Source organism: Trachurus trachurus (genome assembly GCF_905171665.1).
Source record: "Trachurus trachurus genome assembly, chromosome: 19".
NCBI classification, from domain to species: domain Eukaryota; kingdom Metazoa; phylum Chordata; class Actinopteri; order Carangiformes; family Carangidae; genus Trachurus; species Trachurus trachurus.
Window position 1 is genome coordinate 13,318,482 of NC_139913.1, and position 23,255 is coordinate 13,341,736.

General features: G+C 42.4%; 1 protein-coding gene across 3 annotated transcripts in view; it reads right to left on the reverse strand.

The window, feature by feature from the left end:
- The window catches only part of dnah9 (dynein, axonemal, heavy chain 9), a gene marked incomplete at both ends in the record, with an annotated part of 177,490 nt that extends 156,366 nt beyond the window's left edge, over window positions 1-21,124 (reverse strand). Inside the window, 14 exons of one of the 3 annotated variants that reach the window (XM_083994241.1) lie at window positions 117-225; window positions 2,311-2,457; window positions 3,777-3,903; window positions 6,265-6,333; window positions 6,453-6,567; window positions 9,201-9,351; window positions 9,564-9,680; window positions 10,150-10,317; window positions 10,407-10,640; window positions 16,017-16,228; window positions 16,322-16,452; window positions 18,497-18,655; window positions 18,739-18,932; window positions 20,747-21,124. In XM_083994241.1, the coding sequence (XP_083850367.1) occupies window positions 117-225; window positions 2,311-2,457; window positions 3,777-3,903; window positions 6,265-6,333; window positions 6,453-6,567; window positions 9,201-9,351; window positions 9,564-9,680; window positions 10,150-10,317; window positions 10,407-10,640; window positions 16,017-16,228; window positions 16,322-16,452; window positions 18,497-18,655; window positions 18,739-18,932; window positions 20,747-21,124 (2,311 nt within the window). Of the gene's footprint in view, window positions 1-116; window positions 226-2,310; window positions 2,458-3,776; window positions 3,904-6,258; window positions 6,334-6,452; window positions 6,568-9,200; window positions 9,352-9,563; window positions 9,681-10,149; window positions 10,318-10,406; window positions 10,641-16,016; window positions 16,229-16,321; window positions 16,453-18,496; window positions 18,656-18,738; window positions 18,936-20,746 lie in introns of all 3 variants that reach the window. The other 2 variants (XM_083994240.1, XM_083994242.1) reach the window with 2 other exon arrangements.
- Window positions 21,125-23,255: the final 2,131 nt, after the last annotated feature.

Consider the following 23,255-nt stretch of genomic DNA (forward strand, 5'->3'; position numbering starts at 1 on the left):
GAGAAAAATATGTTTTCTGTAACATGGCTAAGCCCACCCTTCAACGGTAAAGAGAAATAAGACATATAAGTGCAATATCTGCAGAACTACATCTGCTGGTATCAGAGTGTCCAGACCTTGGCTGTTCCAGTTCAGACTCTCCTCCGCTTGTTTGAGCTGCATGTCAATTTCCCTGAACTGGCCCTGGATCAGAGGACGCTCCACGTTGAGCACAGAGTGCATCACCTGCAGCCAGGTAATGGGAGAGGAAACAAAACACAATTTAAAAAAAAAAGAAAACAGAGAGATGTGATGTGATTTCCAGCTTCCAATAAGCGTGTACAGAATTCTCATTTTAATATAACAGCCGGTGAAAGGCCACACAGGAGCCCAGAGCAACCAGACGGGGCGTCGTCCTCATTACAGGAGCCATCCATGTTGCTGGGACTTAATTGGACTTGAGCTTTTTAGCCACCTGAAGCGATGAAATGCTCTATTTTAAAAGCGTAATCGTCTGTGAGCGAGGCAGCTGTGATATATGTGGGTGAGCTGTCCTCAGTGTGGCTGAGTTAATTACATCACTGATTGCTCTTGTATTGTTTTATGCTACATTACTGAAATTGCCATTTTGCCCCCACGCCCAGTTTCTTTTACAACCCAGAGCAGAATTATGCAGCAGCATCTTTTATGTGCTAATTGGTTCATTTAAATCATTTAGCAAACACACACACAGTGCACATCATCATTTGCATAATTTGAGGGTCAAATTAAAATACTGTACATCTGCTTGTCTTCTTTCTGCATCTGCAGGTGCACAGGTAAACGTCACTGATATACACCATGTTTCTGTTTTCACTATTTTTGCACAGTTCTTGCATCATTGCACCATTATTTATTTATTTACTTATGGATATTTTAGATGCAGATATATATTTTTATTAAAATTCTATTTCTTTCTTCTTATTCTGTATTTGCACAAACAGAAATGCTGCTGTAGCGCCATCATTTACCATCCTGGGATGGATTCAGCATCTCTATCGCTATTTATCTTGATAGAGTTTAATGCTTTAAGATTTACATCAAAGATCATCAATGCAACATTTGAAAGGAAAAGCTGATGGAGGTAAACGCTAGCCTGACCTGGGATTGTGCTAAATTTCACCAGTTATCAGCCTCATCCGAATATTAGGCAAGTAATAGGTACTGTAGTGCATTTGATGACATTCAGATGCATATGATTGTTTTGACATGTTGCCGTGCAGTGTGTGGGGTGCAGGGGTTGTTCAGGAATAAAACACATTTCCAAATCCCAGCAGCCCGGTGAACTGAACGCTCAGGACACATAAGCATGGGTTGCTGGTTTGACTTTTTGTCAGTGGGACATTTTACAGCATTCCATTCCCTAGGTGCACTGTCTCAGTTCACTATCCTGTCAAAAAAAAGAAAAACCTTCTCCTCGTGTTCCTCAGTGCAACAGTACAGTAGTATTGCAATAGTTGCTTCTGGGGTGTTTTTTGTGGCTAAATAGACCTTGGTCTGAAAATTTAGAGAAACGATGAATCACAGCTATACAGTACCAGGAGGCCCACGGATTTCCACCACTTCTTACAAAACAAAAAATGCTTAAATTTGTCCTCAAGCCAGGTCAGTATATAGCAATTTCTCTTTTTCAAAATACAAATGTAAATGTTTCACCAACATTAGAGGGTTTCTTTTTTATCTCTGCAGAGCATGATCTTCACAAAATATTATGGTGATCCATACAGGATGTGATGTCTTGGATTCAGTGCCTATATGTCCTGTGTCATAATAAGATGTGGGATCAGTGTAGCGGGTTCTTAACGCAGATTCTGTGAGATCACCCACATGTTTCTGGAGAACCGTTGTGAAGTTGATCCACTGTCGCCATCTTGGCAGTGTCTCAGCTAACATTAGCATCTTTAGCACAACTAAACAATTGTTGAAAAAAACTGGAATTTTGCTTAATTTTTTTAATATTGTAGCACAGACTTTCTGTTAGTCAGTCGATAACATTTCTGACTCTAGTGGCCATTAGAGGAACTGCAGTTTTGCTACTTGGTCGTGAATGCTAATTCACAAATTTACTGTATTTCTCTGAATTACAGGTAGATGTTACTCAAAGATGCTTAGGTATCAGTATGTATTACTGAGGAACCTTAGTGGATGTTGCCACCCCTATAACACTGGTGTTCATGTGCATACAAAGCCATATTCTGCCAATTAAAGACATCTGTTTTAATTCAATTATCTAAATACCGGAAAACTTGACTTTACGTGACTTGACTGTGAAGTGGAGTATTCCGCACAAACCTTGTTGTATCGCCCCACGGTGAGCTCTAGGTTGGCCACATACTGCCACAGCTGCCCCCTGGTGGTGTAGATCTGTACTGCAGTTTCAGGGATGGCCTCAGTCTGTCTGGCCTCCAAGTACTTCACCTCCCTCAGCACAGACGCCAACTGAGGAGAAGTAATAAAAGATGACAACATTCAAAATTTAAAATTTAAGCTCATTTGACAGCAGATGAAGATTTGAAAAACACAGACACTATGTGGTAGACTTTTGGTGTTGGTGGGAGAAAACATTTTCACTAAGGTTCAGATTAATCAGAGGTTGGTTTGTGACTCTTTAGGGAAGCATGGCCCAACATCACTGACTGGCTAACTAATTAAAAAGATGAATGTGCACAGGACACACAACCTTACTCAAGGATTTATGCAGCTGCAGGGTAGAATGTGACACTTACTGGAAGATATTTAATGAAAGAGATCAGCTTGATATAAAGTCCAGGCGGTAACTATTTGGACAGTAACATATTTTCTGCTCCTCGGGCTCTGAGCTTCAGCGCATTATACCTGACATAAAATAATGGATAAAGCTTTAAAGTGCCAAGTCTAAACTTTAATCTGAAAAGGTTTACGTCAATATGGAGAGGAGTGTGTGTGAGATATCACCCTTTTAATTCATTGTGCCCAAATTGCAGGGGTTTAAAAGTAATTTGACACTCGTCTAGTAAATGTTTCTTGAGCGATGTTAGTTCATGCACTCGTGAGTTGGGAGTAGACTGAGAGCTGCTATTTGGAATGTGAAATGGAGTGTGTCTGTCAATATGAAAAGTGCAGAGGTGACCATGCAAGGGAAACAGATAAGCAAAGCAAAAACCCATCAGAGAGATATCACAGCTTGGTGGGTTGGGTACACAGGAAAAGTAGAAAATAACAAACAGTAATATTGATAACAATAATTTTCATTGTGAAGAAAACCCATTTGTGATTGTACATGTCAATACTGTTCTTTGGGATGAGGACAAGACACAATAACCAATACAAATTGGGAAAAAAAGATGGACTAATAAAACTGAACAATGGAAAATAGAAAATGCAAGCAAAAACATAGGAACAGTTCATGACCTGAAGCCACCACCTCATCCGTCCGACACAGTGGGGGCTTATATGGCTCCAGTGGAACTGAACAGTGTGATGCAGACATTGCTACAGGACTGTTCTGTGCTCAATTTCAGTCAAATGCATCAAAACTCAGCACTAAACTTGGAGCACTGTGTTTTAGAAAGGCTAAATCTTGCACACAAGTCCCTCTACATCGATGTAAACCTGCTCAAATTAAGGCTGGCATTTTAATGCAGTGTCCATTATTTTATTTCAAATTGAATATTCTGAGGTGTCTGAAACTTATAGTCAAACTAATACAATTTTCGCAAAGTTTTATGAGCAGTGACATGCAGCAACCAGTCATGGAGCACTTCTTCTAATGTAATAACCTGCGGGTTAAAGTTGACTGAGATCAGATGAGTGTCCGGGTCTCTGCTGAGCAGCGGCAGGCTGAGGTTGTACTGAGAGCTCTCGCCCACCGTCTCTGTCCACGTCTGGAACAGGCTGCTGGAGAATCTGGGATGACAAACACAAACAACACAATCAAACACAAGTTATTACCAAAGAAAAACAATTGTTTCATATTCCCATTAAGAGGCCCGGGGCTTTTTATTACACAAGGCCTGCAAGGCATGAAAACAGCTCACGTCATGGAAATTAACACGAGCAGCCAAACGGGCGGCTAAAAGGCATATGATTGAGCCGTTTTCCCCCCCAATTCTCAGAGGCTGTAAACAGAACGAGAGGCGTGATGTGCTGGTCCACACCGAGCAGACAATAAGGGCAGAGGCAGAGGTAGCGGAGCATGGGGGGAAGGAGGAGGAGGAGGAGGAGGGGGGGTTAATATGAGGATAAACGCTGATTCATCTCCAGCAGACGGGGAACAGACAATATGTCAGGGCTCTGTACGGCTATATCAATCTGTAAATAGCTAAGATTATGATGAGAACTTCAGTGCGCGCCGTGTGCTCCTTATTGGATTTCTGCTGTGAGCTTCATTTCCTGATAGTGGCACCACAGACGCAGAGGCAATCAAATGCCGCGGTCATGGCTATAAATCACACCGCATTTTGTCTGTGGGGGTAATGAGTGAGGAAGCCCACCCTGTTCCTGACTGGAATATGTATAATAACGGTGACATTCATTCTCAGGCAGCAGTGCCGTGATTATTACGGCATAACAAGGGATCTAATTTCTGATTGGAGTAAATTGAGGGCAAAGAACTGCTGTTGTTCATCATTCTATTACTCTGGCTGGGAGAGGGGGAGGTGGGGGGAGGGGAGGGGGCATAAAGTGGAGGAGTGATAATAAGCATGAGAAGCATAAAGAATGGGTGTATGTCTGGGTGTAAGTGTGTGTGAGAGTGTATCTCCGAGTCTGCATTCACAAAAGATGTCTACACATGTCTGGTTATACAGCACACACACACACTTTCACATTACCACACTTGTAAGCACTTGGAGTGATTGATTCACCACAAACTGCGCTGTGGTTGCTCCTGTTGGCAAATTGGCATATTGCCATAATCCCTATAGTTTTAGGAGTAGGTTCATTATCTTTAATTGTCGGTGCAAGCTGTTTTTAGATCGGCGGAGCAGAGACGCGTGTTTCCCTCGAAAACAACCCCGTCTCGTAACGTTCCATTATTATCTCATCGCATATCTTTTACTTGTGGTCAAAGTATAGACGGACAGGAAATATGGGAGGAGAGAATGGAGGAGTGACATGAGTCCAAGTGGAAACCTGCCAGACGGACTCTTTTCACACCGATGCTGAATGTGCCCTTATCGGATCACGCCCTCAATTCAGTCCTTACTTTACTAGTCCAACTCAGAAATCCCACACACAAGAAGAACTACAGTCAATGTGTCAGAATAAGAGTAGAATGACCACAGTGGTAAATGTGTGAAGTTATCAGCTCCAGCCTGCACAGACTGCACAGCCTCAGTGAGTTTTAGAATTGATTTTAAGGTCTTATGTTGCTGATTTTTAAGGCAGCTCACGGCCGCTCTCGTCACTACAACTCAGCCTCTTTGCACCAGATGAGTTGCTTCATACTCACAGAGTGTCTGCAGTCGTGGCCTTGTCTTCAAACATCGATCCCTTTCTTTTTAAATTTCACTTTTTATCCCTTTTTTCTATCATATCTTTAATTTGAAATCATTTATCATTTTTATTATTGTCATAATAATATCCCATGACTTTACTCCTCATCATGTGAGAATATCTTGACAGCTGATTCTTCCATCACACTGTAAATGAAGAAGTAACCCCACAGAAAGCTTGGGATCAAGTAAAATATGTTCTTGATTCTCTCTACTCTCTGTCTGTAATTGTTGTTGTCCTTCTGTGAGGACTTTTCCTCAGCGGCGTAAAGACACAATATCTCCCTCTTGCTGTCTTTGACTCTCACACAATTCAGTTTGACTCCATACAAACAGCATTTCCTGCCCGGTGGGATTCTTTATCTCTCAGCCTCTGATGTTGGATGTGGTCTAAAAGGCCATTTCTCACTTGGCATCAGTGAACAGTGACAGAACATATGGGATTATGGGAGTCCTGTGAAATAATCTGCGAAGCAGCGCCGCAGTAATGACAACATAAATCACGCTCAGAGCTGCACGTCCGCATGCTTCTCCTCGGGGGCTGCTTCATAAATGTTACGCACTCGACTAACACAATCACAAATGTTCAGTATAAACACAGTGTTGGTGTGAAATGGAGCTAATATCTAACTCTTGTGATTGGCTCTCCTGCTCTTTACCGTCCAATCTGTTTATTCTGTTTAATCTTCCTCTCTGTTCTTTTATTCAGTGATACACCGATCTAAGCCTGATGACATATAGAGAAACACAGATAGGCCGGACCCACACACACCTGTCCAGCAGTTGCATCATTTCCTCATACTTCTGAATGACCCTGGCTCCTTCTGCAGACTCCAGGCACCTGCAGAGAAGAGAAGATTTTACCATCCCTGTAAAGTTTATATCCAGTGGCCAATATTCCAAAGCTTGATTTTTATGAGGCCTTTAAAGCAGCTGTGACGTTAAAGAGACCAGACTCACGGGTATGAGAGGTGTCTGAATTTGGAGAAGGGGGTCTGGATGCGCTGCTGCAGCTCCTGGGCCCATCTGAGGCCTCCGGCTACTGCTGGCATGTTCTTATTCACTGGAGTAAAACCTGAGGAGGTCAGTACGTCACAGTCATACTTAATGTAATACAGTCAGTGAAGCCAGAGATAAAAACTGCACTGTGTTGGTTAAATATTTATCATCATACACAATTTCATGCTGCACCGGAGCTGAGGACACTAAATAGCTTTACAGACTTCCATACTGTTGACTCATTATCACCTTTTACTCAACAGCTTTTTACTGTAAAGGTTTACTTAGTTGACCCATAAAAAGATATACTTGGTGTTTTTACAGTGCAATCATTCATGTTTCAATGTGTATTATTCATTATACTCTGTATAAAGAGAAATTATACAGTGTGAACGCACAGTACAGTCTTGTGTTTTAAAAGTGCAGTGTAATGTCTCATTTTACCTTTTCACAAACAGAATAAAGGCTTCACAGATCACTATGTACTGAAGACTATCTTCTCGAGGAAAGCGTTAGACGTTTTACAAGGTGAGTTGCCATAATTCAGAGCTCAGCTGTCAAATTTAAGTTTCCCTTAAATTGGAACTATGCAAGTGGCCATGTGCATTTGTTTACAACGAATCCGCCAAAAAATCAATACATAGAGCGGTGGATAACATTATATACGTTACAACGTGTATATCTGTGTAGTCTTATCGGTCATGAACAAGAGATTACGCGTTACGGAGCATGTTTGTGTGGCGTTGCTGCAGAGACCAGACCCGGAGGAGAGACGCTATGTGGAAGGCAGAGAGCCTCCATTCTCCCTGGAACTAGTTACAAGTCATGAAGTTAACTTACACACATCACAATTACTCCAGAGCTTTTTAATCGAGGTAAAAATGTAGCATAGCCGCGGGAAAAACCCTGCTTAGTTCCTCTTGAACTTTCCCCTTAAAAGCCGAAATGGAAGTTATGAATCGGAAGTTAAAAGTTAGCAAAGAGTGGTTATGTTTTTGTTAGGGTTAGTCATCATGGCCGACTGCTGACTCCCGAAGCTTTTCCTACCTATACTGTACTTCATATTCTGTGCGATGTGTTGGTTACTGTTTCATCATAGCTCCCGTCTTTACGAAGCTTAACTAACTCGATGCGCTTGAGGATGATCCACGTCATGGACTCAGAGGCTGGAGCTGTGTGTGTTGTCTCCTGTAGCTAAGCAGGGCCTATATACTAGTGCTGCTCAACACTCTGTGTTCTGCCCCACTAGGTTTGATTATAGACCTATAACTCTCTCTCTTGATTCTTTTTTTTTGAAAAAAAGAATGACACCCATGTTCTTGTCATTTTGCACAACAACTACGCTATAACCATGTACGATATATATGTCGCACACCTCCAGTAGTTTTAATGTTCTCTCACAGACTTCTTACTGGAGCTCCAGTAATGACAGGTGGGTGAGCTAATCACAATACAGGAGGCCCCACGCCTTTCATCTGATTGGCTGAATTTGAACACATAGCAAAATTCAGGTAAAACACCCAGAGAAACCAAATCGTGCCAGGCTGAGAGGTAGAGGTGCTTCAGGAGCTTGTTTAATCAATCTCTGAGGCTCTGTGGAATAATTTCACAGTATTAAAGAACCTAGCTATAAAACCTTTAAAATAAAGACCCTCTCCAGATTAAGTTTCCATGTGTCCCTGTTATTATGGATCTTTCTGCTGAGTGTACATGAAAATGACACTCCCAGGTATTTTGGGGGAGTTTATGTCTTCATTAGAGTTCAAAGTTGAGAGAGAACAGGGTATGAGGGTATTATCGAGCTATCTAGCCATGAGGTTTAGTTGTTGTTTTATTTCCCAAGGATTTGAGAGACAATGAATCAATCTGACATTTCTGCTACACTTCACAATCTCCACTGACAGCTACAGCGACTGATGTGATCATGTCATACTATCAGAGTGTTGTGCAGGAAGTTTTTACTCCTGTGGGAATTGTTGAGTCCATTTTACAGTTCAGGGTATTAGGTATTCAAAAAAATGGCTGATAGTAAATGTACTGCACTGTAGGCCTACAGCAAATATGAAATAGAAAACAGCTGATTGTGTGTTTGCGGATTACTGAGTGGACACTGTGTTGCTGTGTTATGTATGTTTTTAAAGCAGCATGGATAGATAACAACTGAGAAAAATGTTTGGTTGACTCTAGATCTGCAACAATTAATCAATGATTCAAACAATAATCGATTATTAAATTAATTGTCAACTACTACTAAATCAATTTGATTGATTTCAGCTTCTTAAATGTGAATATTTCTGGTTTCTTTGTTTCTTTATGACAATGAACTGAGTCTCTCTTTGGTTTGTGGACAAAACAAGACATTTCAGGACGTCATCTTCAAACACTGATTGACATTTTTTAACATGTTATTGACCAAACAACTAACCGATTAACTGTTTAAATAATCAATTGATTAATCGATAATAAAAATAATCGTTAGCTGCAGCCCTAACTGACTCAACATTTTAAGAATAAATCTGCAGACAGGACATTAACCTGGTAATTTAACCAGAATATTCCTGTTTGTAACTTCATGCATGACCTTAGCAGTCTCAGTTTTGATGTTTACCTCAGCATCACAGCCAGAATTCTGCAGACTTTGCTCACTGGTTCCTTTGCCAAGTGGCTGAATCAGGTTGTATAAACACAGGACTTTGTTTTAAATCTCACCCAGCTTCTCTGCAGTTTGGACGTGTTTGTTGTAGAGGAGTTTACAGGAGTCCAGCTCCTTGTCAAACACAGAGACCAGGAGAGGGTATCGGTCCACGGCAACGGTGGCCACTAAGGGGCGCTCCAGCAAGCTGCCGAACATCTCCAGAACCTGCAGACATTAAATAAGTGAGTGGGATTAAATGCCGGTTTAGAAAAAGAGAGCTCCATGGTTAGTGTCAAGTTTTGTTTTTTTATTTGTTTATTTTCTATTATTATAGTTCTATTGTATAGTTTATTGTCTGTTGCTTCAATTTTTAAGAAATTTGACAATAAAAATATTTTTTTTTTAAAGAAAGAAAGAGAGAGCTCCATCTCCCAGACCTTGAAGGCGTGGTCCAGTCCAGAGGCGTCGTCGAAGGCCTGACAGAAGACGGCTCCCAGCTGTCGTTCTGTGTCGTCCACCTTCAGCCTGAACTCCCTCACGTCCTCATCAAACTCCTGCAGGGCGGAGAGCTCAGCTACAGCGACAGCCACAACACCAACACAACAGCTCCAGCTAACACATATTCCTTTTCACATCTCACTGACTCAAAGCCGTCCGGCAGGATACACTGACTGGGTCTTACAAGGAAAATAAATTGCTTTTCTTGCTGCAGCTCAGAAACATCTCGCTTAAGCATCTACACGGGGCTGAGAAAAGACTGGTTTTTGGCAGAAAAACAATTTGCTCCACAAACGCTGGAGTGACCAGGTTGTGTTTGCGTTTGTCTGAGAAAAAAAAAGAGCACATGCTCAGTATTCAGGGGTAAAAAAAAAAAAATTAAAAAACGCTAGAAATGCAATCTGTGTCTAGCAATTCATTAACCCTTGTAAACTGATCTTAAAAGTTGCTCTACACAACGACACCTATCCCCCATTAGCAAGAGAGCAACACCCGGTGCACCCTGCTCAGCCCGATGCTCCGTACCCTGTTGCTGAGGTCCAAGCAGTCGTAGGGTTTCTCTGTGAAGACTTTGTACATGTCCACAAACTCTTGATGGAGCAGCTGGACCTGCTGGCTGAGAGCTCGCCCTCTCATGCCTCCAATCTCCAGCTTCTCCAGCTTCAGCAGGTCCACGGCTGTTAACAGGACGTCCTGTAGGGAAACGGTTTCAGCATCTGCATGTTACCAACAACACTGACATTTGGCACCTTTTGACTAATTGATTGTGTCTCCATACTCACCTGAATGGTCTTGACCCTGTTAATAAAGAGGTCAAGTCCAGAAAAGACCAAAAGTGGAGAAAAGTCCCAAGGCCTAACCAGGCTCCCGTTCCTCTGGTACTTGTTCAGATTGGCCCTGCGGTCCTCGTAGGTGCTCCTGAAGAGCTGCAGGATCTCCAGACTTGTTTGCACCTTCAGGAGATTCTCCGACACCTCTCCTCTCAGAACCTCCTCTGGAACTAGATACACCTGGGCCTGGTTTTGCAACGTAACAGATTAGTTGGGTTTAGAACATATAGTCACAACCTTGTGCTTGCATAATGATCCAACGAACACCCTGGAAACTGATACCAGAGCACCGCTCTGCACATCTCATACCAAAGATTCCATTTGTCAGCACGCAGCAGAGGGGCAATGTCCTAATTCTATGGAATCTTACAGAATCTGAATAACGCATCGTCAGACCCATTAAAGCAAGTTTGGGAGAAAGACTTGGACAGTAAAGTCTCAGATGAGATGTGGGAGAATTGTATTAAGAACATCCATGACAGCTCAATTAATGTAAGACACAATCTGATACAATTCAAGGTAGTACATAGACTACACTATTCTCAATCCAAATTGCAGAAAATATTTCCGGAAGTGTCATCCCAGTGTGTTAAATGTCTAAGCAAAGAAGGAACACTTTCCCATCTATTCTTGTCATGTGATACGCTACAACCATTCTGGGGCTCCTTGTTTGGAGTTTTTCATTAAGGCCTTTAATCGTCCATGTAACCAAGCCCCACTCATTGTTTTGTTGGCGGTGGCTGGATGGTGTGAAAAGTAGATATGAGGCTATAGGGCTATTTCCCTCTCATCGTTGTCAGCCAGAAAGCAGATTTTACAATCCTGGAAATCTGAAAGGGCTTCTACATTTGAAATGTGGCTGAGGGAGCTGGGAAACATATTACACTTGGAGAAAATCAGGTACAGCATGTCTGCTAAAGAGGATTTTTTTTTTTTTTTAAATCTGGCAACTTTTTCTCCATTAAATGACTAGTGGCTGACCTAGTGCACATCTGTCACTGTACCATTATCTATGTCCTGTTTGTCACATGTCAAAAACCTCTGTCAAAAAAAACTGTACTGTTCTGTGTAGCACCGCCAACTAATATCTATTCATTTGTTATGAAAACAATAAAGTCCAAACCGTTCTAACTGACTGTGCCAACATGCATTCCTTACCTTTGTATGAATGTTTCTCAAAACAACAGAATGCACTTGCAGTAGTGAGAAAGCTCATGCACTGATCGTTACCATGGCCTCACATGCCATGATCTTCAGATCACTGTGAAAAATAGTTTTGAACAATCTGTTCTCTTTGCTGCTGCTGCTGTGTTTACATCAGAAACAATGGAGACAATTGAGGGATACTGCTGTCTGTAACAGGGCCTCACAACATCAATGAGCATAAGATAGGTGCTGGGAATTCTCTCCACAAAAATATTAATTAAACTGAATACAAAGTTCAGCCATAAAGACCTTGAAAACATAGTTCATGCCAAGGGTTAGATGAGAAGATCAATAGCACTAACACATCTGTTTGTTGAGCTGAGCTGAAGTCAGGAACTCATTGATTAGCTTAGCATAAAAGCTAGAAGCAGTCAGAAGTAACTACCTTGGTTCCCCCACAAAGTTAGAAACAAATCCATCTCAACCTTTATTGGGTCTATTTAGTTTTTGTTTCCACCTTAATGTCTTTATATTTCTTGAGGCTGCACATAGGAAGAAATATACAGAGGTTGGTAAAGTACGCTGAATGCATATTGTATTTACAGTATCTTTGTTTTCCCTGTTTTGAGTTGAGCCAACAGCTTCCATGCAACTGTGTTCATCTTGTGGCCCTCTCTGTCTCTGGCCAACTGAGCATTTTCCCCATACACAACTCTTGGAAAAGGAGCGACCCCAATGGAATGCAGTTTGATCCAAGGATAGGGCTGGGTATTGTGGCCAATTTCCTGAATCGATTCGATTTCGATTCCTAAGGTTCTAAATCGATTAATCACGATTCGATTCGATTCGATTCGATTTCATTAGAATCGATTCAATCTCCTCTTGAAAAATGAAAATGGCTCAACTCTGTGTTACAAAATACACTGTTCTTTATTTTTTTCTTTTCACCATAAACAACAGCTTTTAAGTGCAAACTTGTAAATGTGACAGTTTAAACTTGAACTGTAAATAAAACTGTTCCAATTCTCAAAAGGGCAATTTTGAAATTAGAAAGGAATTGCAAGTGAAAGTGAACTTGAACTGCAACATTCCATCACTGCAAATTGCATTATTTAATTAATTTATAATTAAGGCATTGTTTCTTTAAGTGTAAAAATAATATTAATGGTAAAAAAAAAAAAAAAAAAAACCTCAAACTGTCTCAAGTCAAGTCTGCAGCAGCTAAAGCTCCCTCCCTCTTGAGGGAGGAAATGTGTATAAACGGAGCCCATGGTAAATAAAGTGACGGTGAATGTGTGGAGCGGTTCCTGTGACAAGTCCGGCCCGGTCACGTCGCTTATCTCCAGAGTCCGGGCGTCATGTGTTATGATCCGACAGTCATAAAGTGGAAGAGAAAAGTCTCGAGCTGCTCGTGTCCTTTATTCTGCGGTAACACGTAGCCTATCATACAGTATGTTGGCTCACCTACGGCGTGAGGAACATGCGGTTCCTGTAGATGTCTGTGTGTGTGTGTCAGCGCACCGCTGCCACACGCACACACACACACACAGCGTCGGAGCGCTCAAGTGAAACAATAACCTGCAGATCACCTGTCCTGAGCTGATGTGAACTCCGCTCGTAGTTTGGTTTGGTTTTTATTCATATCAAACACAGCAATAGCTACATTGCACAGCTACAAAGAGGAAGAAAGAAACTCCGCTGGTAGTTACTGTGAGTCAGAGCGTCAGACGTAACCGCGCCGCTGCTTCATCACGCACGAGACTACCGGGGGAAAAAATCGATCTCACGCGCTGTGAATCGATATTACAAAATTTAAATGAAATCGATCCAGAATCGATTAAATCGATTTTTTTACCCAGCCCTATCCAAGGACTCAAGTAACATTTTGGAATGTCTGGGAGAGCCATATGATTCCATAATTTGATGTGTGCAGGGAATCAACAGGAAGTCAGCCAGATCAAACCACCACGCCATCAACAAGATCCACTGAGTATGCTGCATCCACCATGACTGAATGCAACATTCACTCCCTAATACATAAATATGCACCCATCTGCAGCCTGAAGCTACGACCAACACCTTCCTCTACGGAGACATCCTACTGAAAGCCTATTTCTAATATGACGAACTTCACCAGCCCAACAACAGTTCCAGGAACTGCAACTCTCTGTACACTACTTCCAGTCTAAAAGTGTATTCAGACCTGGCTCGTTTGAGCAGCTGTTCCAAAACAGGGTGCGTTCCACACAAAGATCAGTTCATTCGGTCATACAGTAATGTGAGCTCAGCAATTGCGTTCGGATGCGTAATGAAACAAGTGGGCCGAGATCCCTTAGACGGGGTGGTCTTGGCTTGTTTCTATTTGAGCCCTGGAGCGGTTCATTTGCAGTGAGAACGTAAACGACTCAGCAACCAACACATCACGCAACACACTGCTGATGTTTCATGGTTCTCAAAAGACTGGGCTGGTTCGGGCCGAAAATATACAGCCTGCCTAGGCTTCTTTTTTTTTTTTTTTTTTGGCCGTGTTCGGGTCAGTTTTGGGCTGACAATATACACAAATGACTCAGATCGGATCGGATCGGATCAACCGTGGCTCTGACGGGGTTGGATTTTAATTTTCAGGCCAGTTGAGACCTCTATTCCATGTTTTTTGTTCCCGGGTAACCTCGTCCTCCTTTCAGGTAAGATTTCTGACCAATGAGAGAACAGTTGGTTTGTGCATGGCATTTGTTTACTGTACATCTCTGGACCGCTTTGGACTGATACTGTGTTAACAACAAATGACCCAAAAGAAAAATGCAACAATTGTACCGGTTTAGCCCCAGAATCGGAACAAAGCAAACAAGCCACAGGTCTGAATACACCCTAATAAGATATGCTAATCCTGTCCTCACACACACAATCTCAGTGAATTAATAAAATGGACAACTGTCCCTGTCCTCCAGGTTCATACAGAGCAGGACATGTGTAACTCTGGCTTCTCTTCTACACTAAGTATCATAGAAACTGCCAGATGAAACTCACAGTCTACTGTATGCTTGATTGCTTAATCTTTTTTTACCTTAGTTCTAATTTTAATATTGTTTTGTACAGAGATTTGAAATCCACATCAGGAGAATACAGTGTGTATTTAAAAACCTGACACATGCTAACGCGGGCAGGATGGTACTTCAGGAGGGATCACACGTTTGTCTGTGGGGTTTGGCAAAAGTAAATTGAAACTGCCCTCTGTAGTCTGCTGAGTACCTGATGAGTACTTGAGTACTAATCCAAGCGAGAGTGAGAGGAAGAGGAGAGAGCTGTGAATTGGGGCTCACAGCCCAGTTTTGCCCCAGGCTCCTCTGGAGGGTTAATCTGACACTGCTGCCTCATTAGTCTTCCCTGGAAAAAGTTTTGTGATTCACTCACATTTTCCAGCAGCAAAAACACAGGTTTGCTTCCAATAAAATGAACACAAAGGATGAGTTGCTATCATGAACAGAGAAAGCCAGTCATCACCGAGAACGGAAAAGTGCTCTCTCCAGAAACCTCTGACAGGTGACTACTGCAGTAACCAGTCAGCAACAGCCAGCTTACAGTTTTTCTCAGTGGCTTTGGTACATTTCTCGAATCATGTTCTCAAGATTCACATTTACACTTTTACTGTTTGTACTGTAATTTGTTGACACACCATGTCACTGCAATACTGAAAGGAAAAGACAGCAATGCATAGCACAAAGAAAAAAACTTAAGTAGAAATGTGAACATAGGACAATCTCCTTAGGGAAAACTGTACATGCAGTGCTGTAGTCCAATTCCTTGTCCTTCCATTCTAACATTGTGTTGTGCTCTGGATGTGTACTATATAGTTGCCAGTTAATGGTTACTGAGATGCACCTTGAGATGCTATTTCAGAAAACTGGTTGATCATTGGTTGATCTAATGCTTCACACATTTCCCTTCATTAGAGAAAGTCAAGATTCACCTGGGAGCAATTTACCAATTCAAATGTATAGAAATATGCTTGACATGTTATGACAACTTGTTCAACCATTTTGCATGTAAAGAGTTATGCAATGAACTAATGCCTAAATGTTGTGGGGGGGGGGGGGGGGGGGGGGGGGGGGGGTGAAACTATTCAACAGAGACCCATTATGATACATTATGATCAACATGACGTACATGTAAGCAATTGATAATGTAGGAAACAGAATTGTACATAATCATTTGCATGGATGTACCAAAGCATTTGCAACTTGTTCAAATAAATGAGAAACTGCTTTTTTTGATGTGGAAGTGGCACAATGATGTGAAGATTTAAGTTTTGAGAATTTCAATTCTGATCTGAGAAATGTACCAAAGCCACTGAGACAAACTGTAATAAAACAGGCTCTTAGAGGTGTGACAGTGAGAGGAGGAACTGCTGCTGCTGACCTGCTGTATGAGGAGGTTGCAGATCTCCCGCAACAGAACGATGATGCGTGCGGGGGTGTTGAAGTATCTGGAGTTGGCCCACACCAGACACAGCGTGTGCATCAAAGGGCCGATTTGACCCCTGACCTCAGGAAACTCCACGTTCTCCATGTCCTCAAACAGGCGCTGCAGGGGCCTCAGGTAGGTGCAGATGTCCCTCGCCTCCTCCAAGGCTGGCAGGTGAGGAAGAAATATCACATGTATCTTAAAGTATACTTCAGCTAGATGCACGTTACACCTCAGACAGTTATGTTTACATAAATCACCTGCGAGAACGTCCTGCTGCATGTTTGTAAAAGCAGGGAAGTAGCTGCTCTCCACAGCATCCAACAGCAGCGCCATCTTATTCACCTTGGAGGACTTTAACTGGGAGTGGATACACTCCAGATCTGCATATCTTCAGGAGGAAAACAAAGATGTTTCTGTCATATTTGCATTAGACAACAGGATTGGATTGCAGCAGCTGTTTGTGAATCTGTTGCTGGTTTTCAGTTTAAAGTTCTAAGGAACTTCAAACTAGACATTTACCTAATTCTCTCACATCATAATTAAAAATGTCAGAATTACTTTGTCAATATACTATTGACTCAATCATTCCATCTCTGATCAGGATTAACGGTTATATGCTGATGAAACTGCAGGAATGCCAGGCGGTTAGTGCTGATAATCATAATAACTGTGGTTAATTGCACTGGTTAATTTCACTCATGTATGGTTCTGTATGGAATCAACTCCAGTCCCTTAGACGCACACAGGCCAGCATTGTGGGTTTGTGATGTGTCAGTCAAAACCTGCTGGAGGGTAAGGACAATGCCACCCCAGAGATCTTCCAGGCTCTATCCTTTTTACAAAATTAATGGGCAATTAAACCAGCTGGAAAAGGCAAATGATTCCTTTGACAGTCAGATGAGTTTGCCTGCCTGTGCACAGAGCTCACACACAGACAGTAGACACTGAGCTGAGCTTACTTAACTTGCTTTATATTATAACTTTGTTAAATTAATACATAGAGAACTTTGTGTGTTTAGGAGTTAGTAGTGTTTAAAGTTTATTCTGAGGGGGGAAAACTGATCTGATTATGCTAAGTTAACCAATTCTATTAAGTTCTGAATGTTGTCAAGAACACATTTTGTACATTTAGAACAAGCTCTTCACCACGGAAGCCGAGAACAGCCACATATATTTTTTATCATTGCCATTTTCTCTTGATAACTACTTATTATTTCATTATCTCGATATAACAAAGCCAGTTTTCACGTGATAACTACGTATACTCCTGTTGCTAGGCAACCGTGTCAACACTTTCTACAATAAATCATTTCGTTATCACGACAGAACGGACTTTGTTATATCGCGATAACGAAAATATAAGTAGTTATCACAAGAAAACGACAATAAAATAAAAAATATACGTGGCCCTTCTCAGCTTCCGTACTTCACTACAGGTTTTATAATTTGGTGTACCGGAAAATTGTGTTACTGTTGTGAAGTGCAATGTACAATATGTCAGTTTACATAATTGTTTAACAACATTTTCATCATTTTAAGCGTGAGGTCAAATATGTCAACCACAACATATTAGGACTATCAGCTAATATGCTATTTTTACATGGCTCTATTGAATGCTGCATTGTCATTGGCCAATCGCTGCATTCTACAGTCTGTTATTTCTGTATAACAGACCATTGTAAAGTATAACACACTGTGGAAGCCACTCTGATCCAATTAATATAGAAACTTTACCAACCAATCCTTGCCGCTGCTGAATCATTGTGGGCGGAGATTTACCCAATGTATTAATTTAAAAATCAAATAAAAGTTGCAGGCTATTTGATGCAATTTATAAACCAATAGAATTTGTATTTATATCAACATTGTGTCTCAAATTATCTATTTCCAGTCGTTATGGAGAAACAAACCCCTTCAGGATGAATGGAACCGTCCTGTCAGGGTTTATAACACATTACTTTGCTGAATGCTGTCATTCTCGTTGCCGTTCCAAATGTCAAACTAATGTTTTAACCAGTACACTGGTTTTGATTCAGTAACAAGAACATCTAGCAACATTAGTTTTGAACTTAGCAGTCTGGGCTGGTGCAGCCGGAGCGGATTCACTCCATCTGTGCTGATCTCCAGCAGAAAACAGAGAACAAACAAATGTTGTCACATTTGTGCCAAGCAGAAACACATGGTGGAGGATATTAGCTGCATGAGAAATAATTCTGCCGCTTATTAGAAAAAGCAGAGAGCCCTTGGCTTCAAATTACATTTTTTTCCCTTGATAGCACAGGTGTTCTGAAAATCCAATAATTAGTCTCACCAGCAAAAAACTTACAAAACAATTCAACTTTGAGGTCCTGCAGGGACACGTGTTATTTTCACTTAGTGGTACAGTGAGTGGCTGGTAGATACTTGGTGTCTGTAACGGCAGAGCTGCTGACCTGTTGTTCCAGAAGAGCAGCTCGGTGTGAGGCGTGGGGCTCTTCCCCTCCAGCAGGGCCTCGGAGGAGTCCTTCTTGAGGACTGCACGGATCTGATGGCTCCACTCGATCACTGCCGACTCCAAGGAGTGTATGATGCCCTTGTCCACCAGCTCCCCCCTGTGATGTTTCATAAGTAAACCGTTTTTAAAATGTACAAACGGGGACAAATGATGCGTGGACGCGAACCTCTGTTTGTTTACCTCTTGTCTGTCCCCAGGGCGGCTCGCTCCACTCTGTCCGATCCCGCTGGGAGAGGCAGCAGAGTCTTGCCTTGGACTTGGCCCGACACCACAAACACATTGGTCCTGAGGGAGTGGACGTGCTGTGTGATGTCCTGTGACACTACTTTGGGCCATTCGGCGTGGTTCCTGCTGTTAGAGAGCAGCGGGGCCACCACCTGGGAGAGTGGAAGAAGAGTTTTTTGGAGTAAACTTTTGATGTATAAAGTGAAACATCCATCCATGCTGCTCATTCATGCAAGGTGGCAGGAGGGCTGGAGCTAATCCCAGCTAGGGCTGCAATTAATGATTATTTTCATTATTGATTAGTTGTTTGGTCAATAAAATGTTAACAAAAATGTTAGAAATGTTGAAAAATATCAATCAGTGTTTCCCAAACTACAAGATGACGTCCTCAAACGTCTTGTTTTGTCCACAAATCACAGAGATACTGAGTTTGTTGTCATAAAGGAACAAAAAAAACAGAAATATTGACATTTAAGAAGCTGAAATCAGAAAACATGGACTTTTTTCTTTGAAAGACTACTCAAACTATTTATTTGATCATCAAAATAGTCGAAGATGAATTTAATAATCGATTATTGTTCGAGTAATTGTTGCGGCTCTAATCCCAGCCAACATGGGGCTAGAGTGCGGTCCACCCTGGACAGGCCACCAGTCTTTCTCTGGGACAACGTAAAGAGACAAACAACCTCACACACTCACATTCACACCTACAGTATGGGCACCAATCAATCTAGTACGGTAGGCTACACAGTCTTTGGACTGTGGGGGGAGGCCCGAGTACCCAGAGAGACACCTGGCTGGTTTTAACTGTCTCTCATCCTGATGTTTACTGATAGTCAGCATGCCATGGGGACATCTATAAGCTGTAGTGTATGCGTGCCAATGGTCGGTGTTAGGGTGGAGGTTCCTGCCCTTGTTCGTGTTTCCTTGGCTGCAGTCAGTTAAAGTAAAGTAGACTACATCCCTCCTATCAGTGTTGAATTATGAAATTATGAAATGCACAGTGCATGTGGGCAAATATGACTCTTTTTTTCATTTTTTCACTTTAGTTGAAGTACAGACATGATTGCTTGTAAAAAAAATATATATATATTTGAATATTCAAAACCATTCAATTAATTGTTTTCTTGTTCCACATTCACAGAACCTTATCTTAAAACAACCTTACCTGACTCGCATCGGTCATTTTCTAAGTAACGCTCTCTAACTCCAAGTGCAACCACAGGAAAAAATCCGAGAAAAATCTGTGCAGCCGCCGGCGGGACCTCGCTCTCCTCCTGCTAGCTGCGCTACACTGCAGTTAAACAGCGAAGTAATGGGGGCAGTTCTTCTAACCACGACTTTGGCCTCTATATAATGCTCAAAATATCACTACAAATGCTTTGCAACATCCACCAGTTCCTTACCACACAACACTGAGTGTGAATAACTCTGTTAATATGAGAGAGCAGTGTTAACTGTGTGTTTTTATCACGTACCTCTGTTTACGCTAGCTTCCAGGGTAGACCTTACTAGTCGACTGTCGAGCTCAAGACTGTTTCCATAAGACAAAACCACGGGTTTGGGATGACCGTAATTCTCCTGTCTGTCTATCATTGTTACTTTTTACAGGTGCGTCTCAATACAATAGTTCTGTGATGGAGGTCAGTCAATCTTCTCCATGATAGTGGAGCTATGGAAACCTTTGCAGGTGTTGAAGATTGAGCTGATTAGTGTGACATCATATTGAAATTTTTCACTGTATTCATTTTTTATTTTTATTTTATTTTATTTACTTAATCAGGTATTTCACTAAATGTACGCCATAGTCATTACAATTAAAAGAAACAAAAACATTAAATATTTCAGTCTGTGTGTAATGAGTTTCTCTAATTTGATTTGAACTAACTTGGTAAATTCACTTTTCCATGATATTCTCATTTATTCGGAAGCACCTGTATCTAGTCAGTGTTTAGCCGCTCACCTCCTCTATGAGACCAGTAAACTGATCCAGTGGGGCGCTGGACAGGTCTCCGTAGACCAGACTCTCCTTCATGGACCCGGGACGGAGCGCAGCTCTGCTCCGCTTCACAAAGTAGACCGCCTTGTTCCTGGAGCCGGCGGAGGAGCCGGCGGAGGAGCCGGCGGAGGAGAAGGCGGCGGCGGCCTGCAGCAGTCCGGCCGCGGTCACACACACCACCAGGCTCCCGTGCTCCGCTTTGTCAACGAAGTCCTGCAGCACCCGTCGATTGTCCTCGCTGGACACGAACTTCTGCCATTTGTCCTGTTTGAGTTTAAGAGTCCTCAGCACGTAGTCGGCTATAAAGTCCAGTCTTCTGTCCTCGGCAGGTGAGTCCTCCATTTCCGCAGGACTCTGTGTTGTCCCGTCCCCACGAGTGGATGAACTGATTGTGTGTCTCGGCCTCCATAGCAACGCAGTGTTTGCATTAATCAGGCCGTTGCTAAGGGGACACGGGCCACCGGGAGGTGACCCGGGACCAGGACATCCCTCTGTCCTGCTGACTGATACCTATTGTTCACTGTCTGTCAGGCTTTTGTCTCGGGGTTGTTGCACCTAGTGAAAGTGAAAACCATGAAGGTCTGGAGGAAGTCAGCATCACAGGTTTTCACACATTTCAAATACTCTGCTTTCATAATAAAACTTTGACTAGTAGTAGCTTTATCTTTGTGTTGTGTGGCCCATTCACTGGGACAGGATGAATTTACAAGAAGCAGGTATCCTATTTTTTTTTTTAAAAGATCTCACTCTTTTTATTAGGCTACCATCTTATCAATTAATCTATGTTAAAAGTGAAGCATGGTATAGGGATGAGGCAAAAACAAACAAAATCCGGATGGTGACAAAACATCTCCTTATGTTAGGAAGGTCGGGTCTGCTGTGCTCACCAGCCGAAATAGCCGCTGTGGAAGACAGGAGAGAGGACAGCAAAACTAACACCACAAGCATGCACTACAGGATATACATCTAGTTACTTTCAAAATATCATGCAGTGTCACTAGTCAATAGCCTATACACACATCACTACAATGTGTCACCCGTGCAGTCCCACCACAGACAGGAGCAGTGTGTCGGTGCAGTCCCAGCCTTGCACAGTGAACCTGCAGACAAGAAAGGGTGGGGGGGGGATTAACACTCAAATAACCATCCAGGAAAATAATATACATTTCATTAATGATAGAAAACACTGGCTGGACTGGTCCTTGAAAGAAAACATGAAATGTATTAGTTAACATTCCATGCACCATCATAGTTAGAAACACAAAAAATGTATAATAAAATATGAGTCTACTTTTCCATGCATAAATAACTACAACTTTGTTCATGTGGCAATTTTCTGCTTGAGCAGAGGGCAGGTCCTGGGTGTAAGACATATATGGTACACATCGTTTACCAGACCTTTAGCCACAGTCGCTCTCCCGTGGTCATGTCATCCTTAACTGGAAGATAAATAAATATAAACAGTAAATATAAACTTTCAAGAAGCAATGTTGCTTCCACACAAGTTAAAATAACATAAACAGAAAAGGTCTGGGGGGCTGCATTTTAGGAACGAAAAAAAAAAAACGTTCAAAAAATGAATGTGATTTTACACTTCAAGGTCAAAGGTCATTTTGAGAATAATCTAATCTAATTGTACTATGACATCATCAGTTCTCATCTCCTCACAGGGAGAGTAAAGGCCCCCACATACTCGGGCGTACTTTACTCCACGGACATCCGCACGCATTCGAGGCAGACTCAAGGGGGCAGTTGTCGGTCTGAGAAGTGAAGCTCACTTCCGCGTTCAAAAAACTGCAATCCCCCCGGCTTCCTCTGGGGGCTGGTACCAGAGGGGAGCATACTCCATAGACAGCCATGTTAAAATAGCCGACTTTACATCCTCAATAAACATGTTAAAAGCCTGGTACCATTAAGTTTTTTGGTCTCAACCGATAGTTTCTACCCCTGCACACACTCTGAGGGGGGTGAATTTTTTTTTAACTCTACCGTTTGACTGTTTTTAGGTTTAAAATTCTGGCCAATTAGGGCGCGGAAACGTTGAGTGACAGGTCCAGAGACCGCTGCTTCGAGGCCAGTGGGTGGGCCCTCGGCCGGCCAACGGCCGCACCGCTCCAAATATGGCAAGTCAAATCCAACATGGCGCGGTTCAAACCCCCGTAGTAGCGGCACAAAACAGACTCCCCCAACCCAATGGGTGACGTCACGGGTGCTACGTCCATTCTTTTTACAGTCTATGGGCAGACTCAATGTGGACCCAAAGCGGACATCCGCCCGACCCATCTGCGCAAAGCTCAATTTTTACGACCGCGCGGACGCGTACTCGGTGTCACACAACAGACTGCTCGGCGGGAAATCTTCCGGTGATCTGTTTTAAATGTGAAACCGTACGCTCGACTATGAAACCTCAAACGTCCACGGACAGTGCGCGCAGCTCACAGTACGCGCACAGTCCGCCCGACTCTGTGGGGGC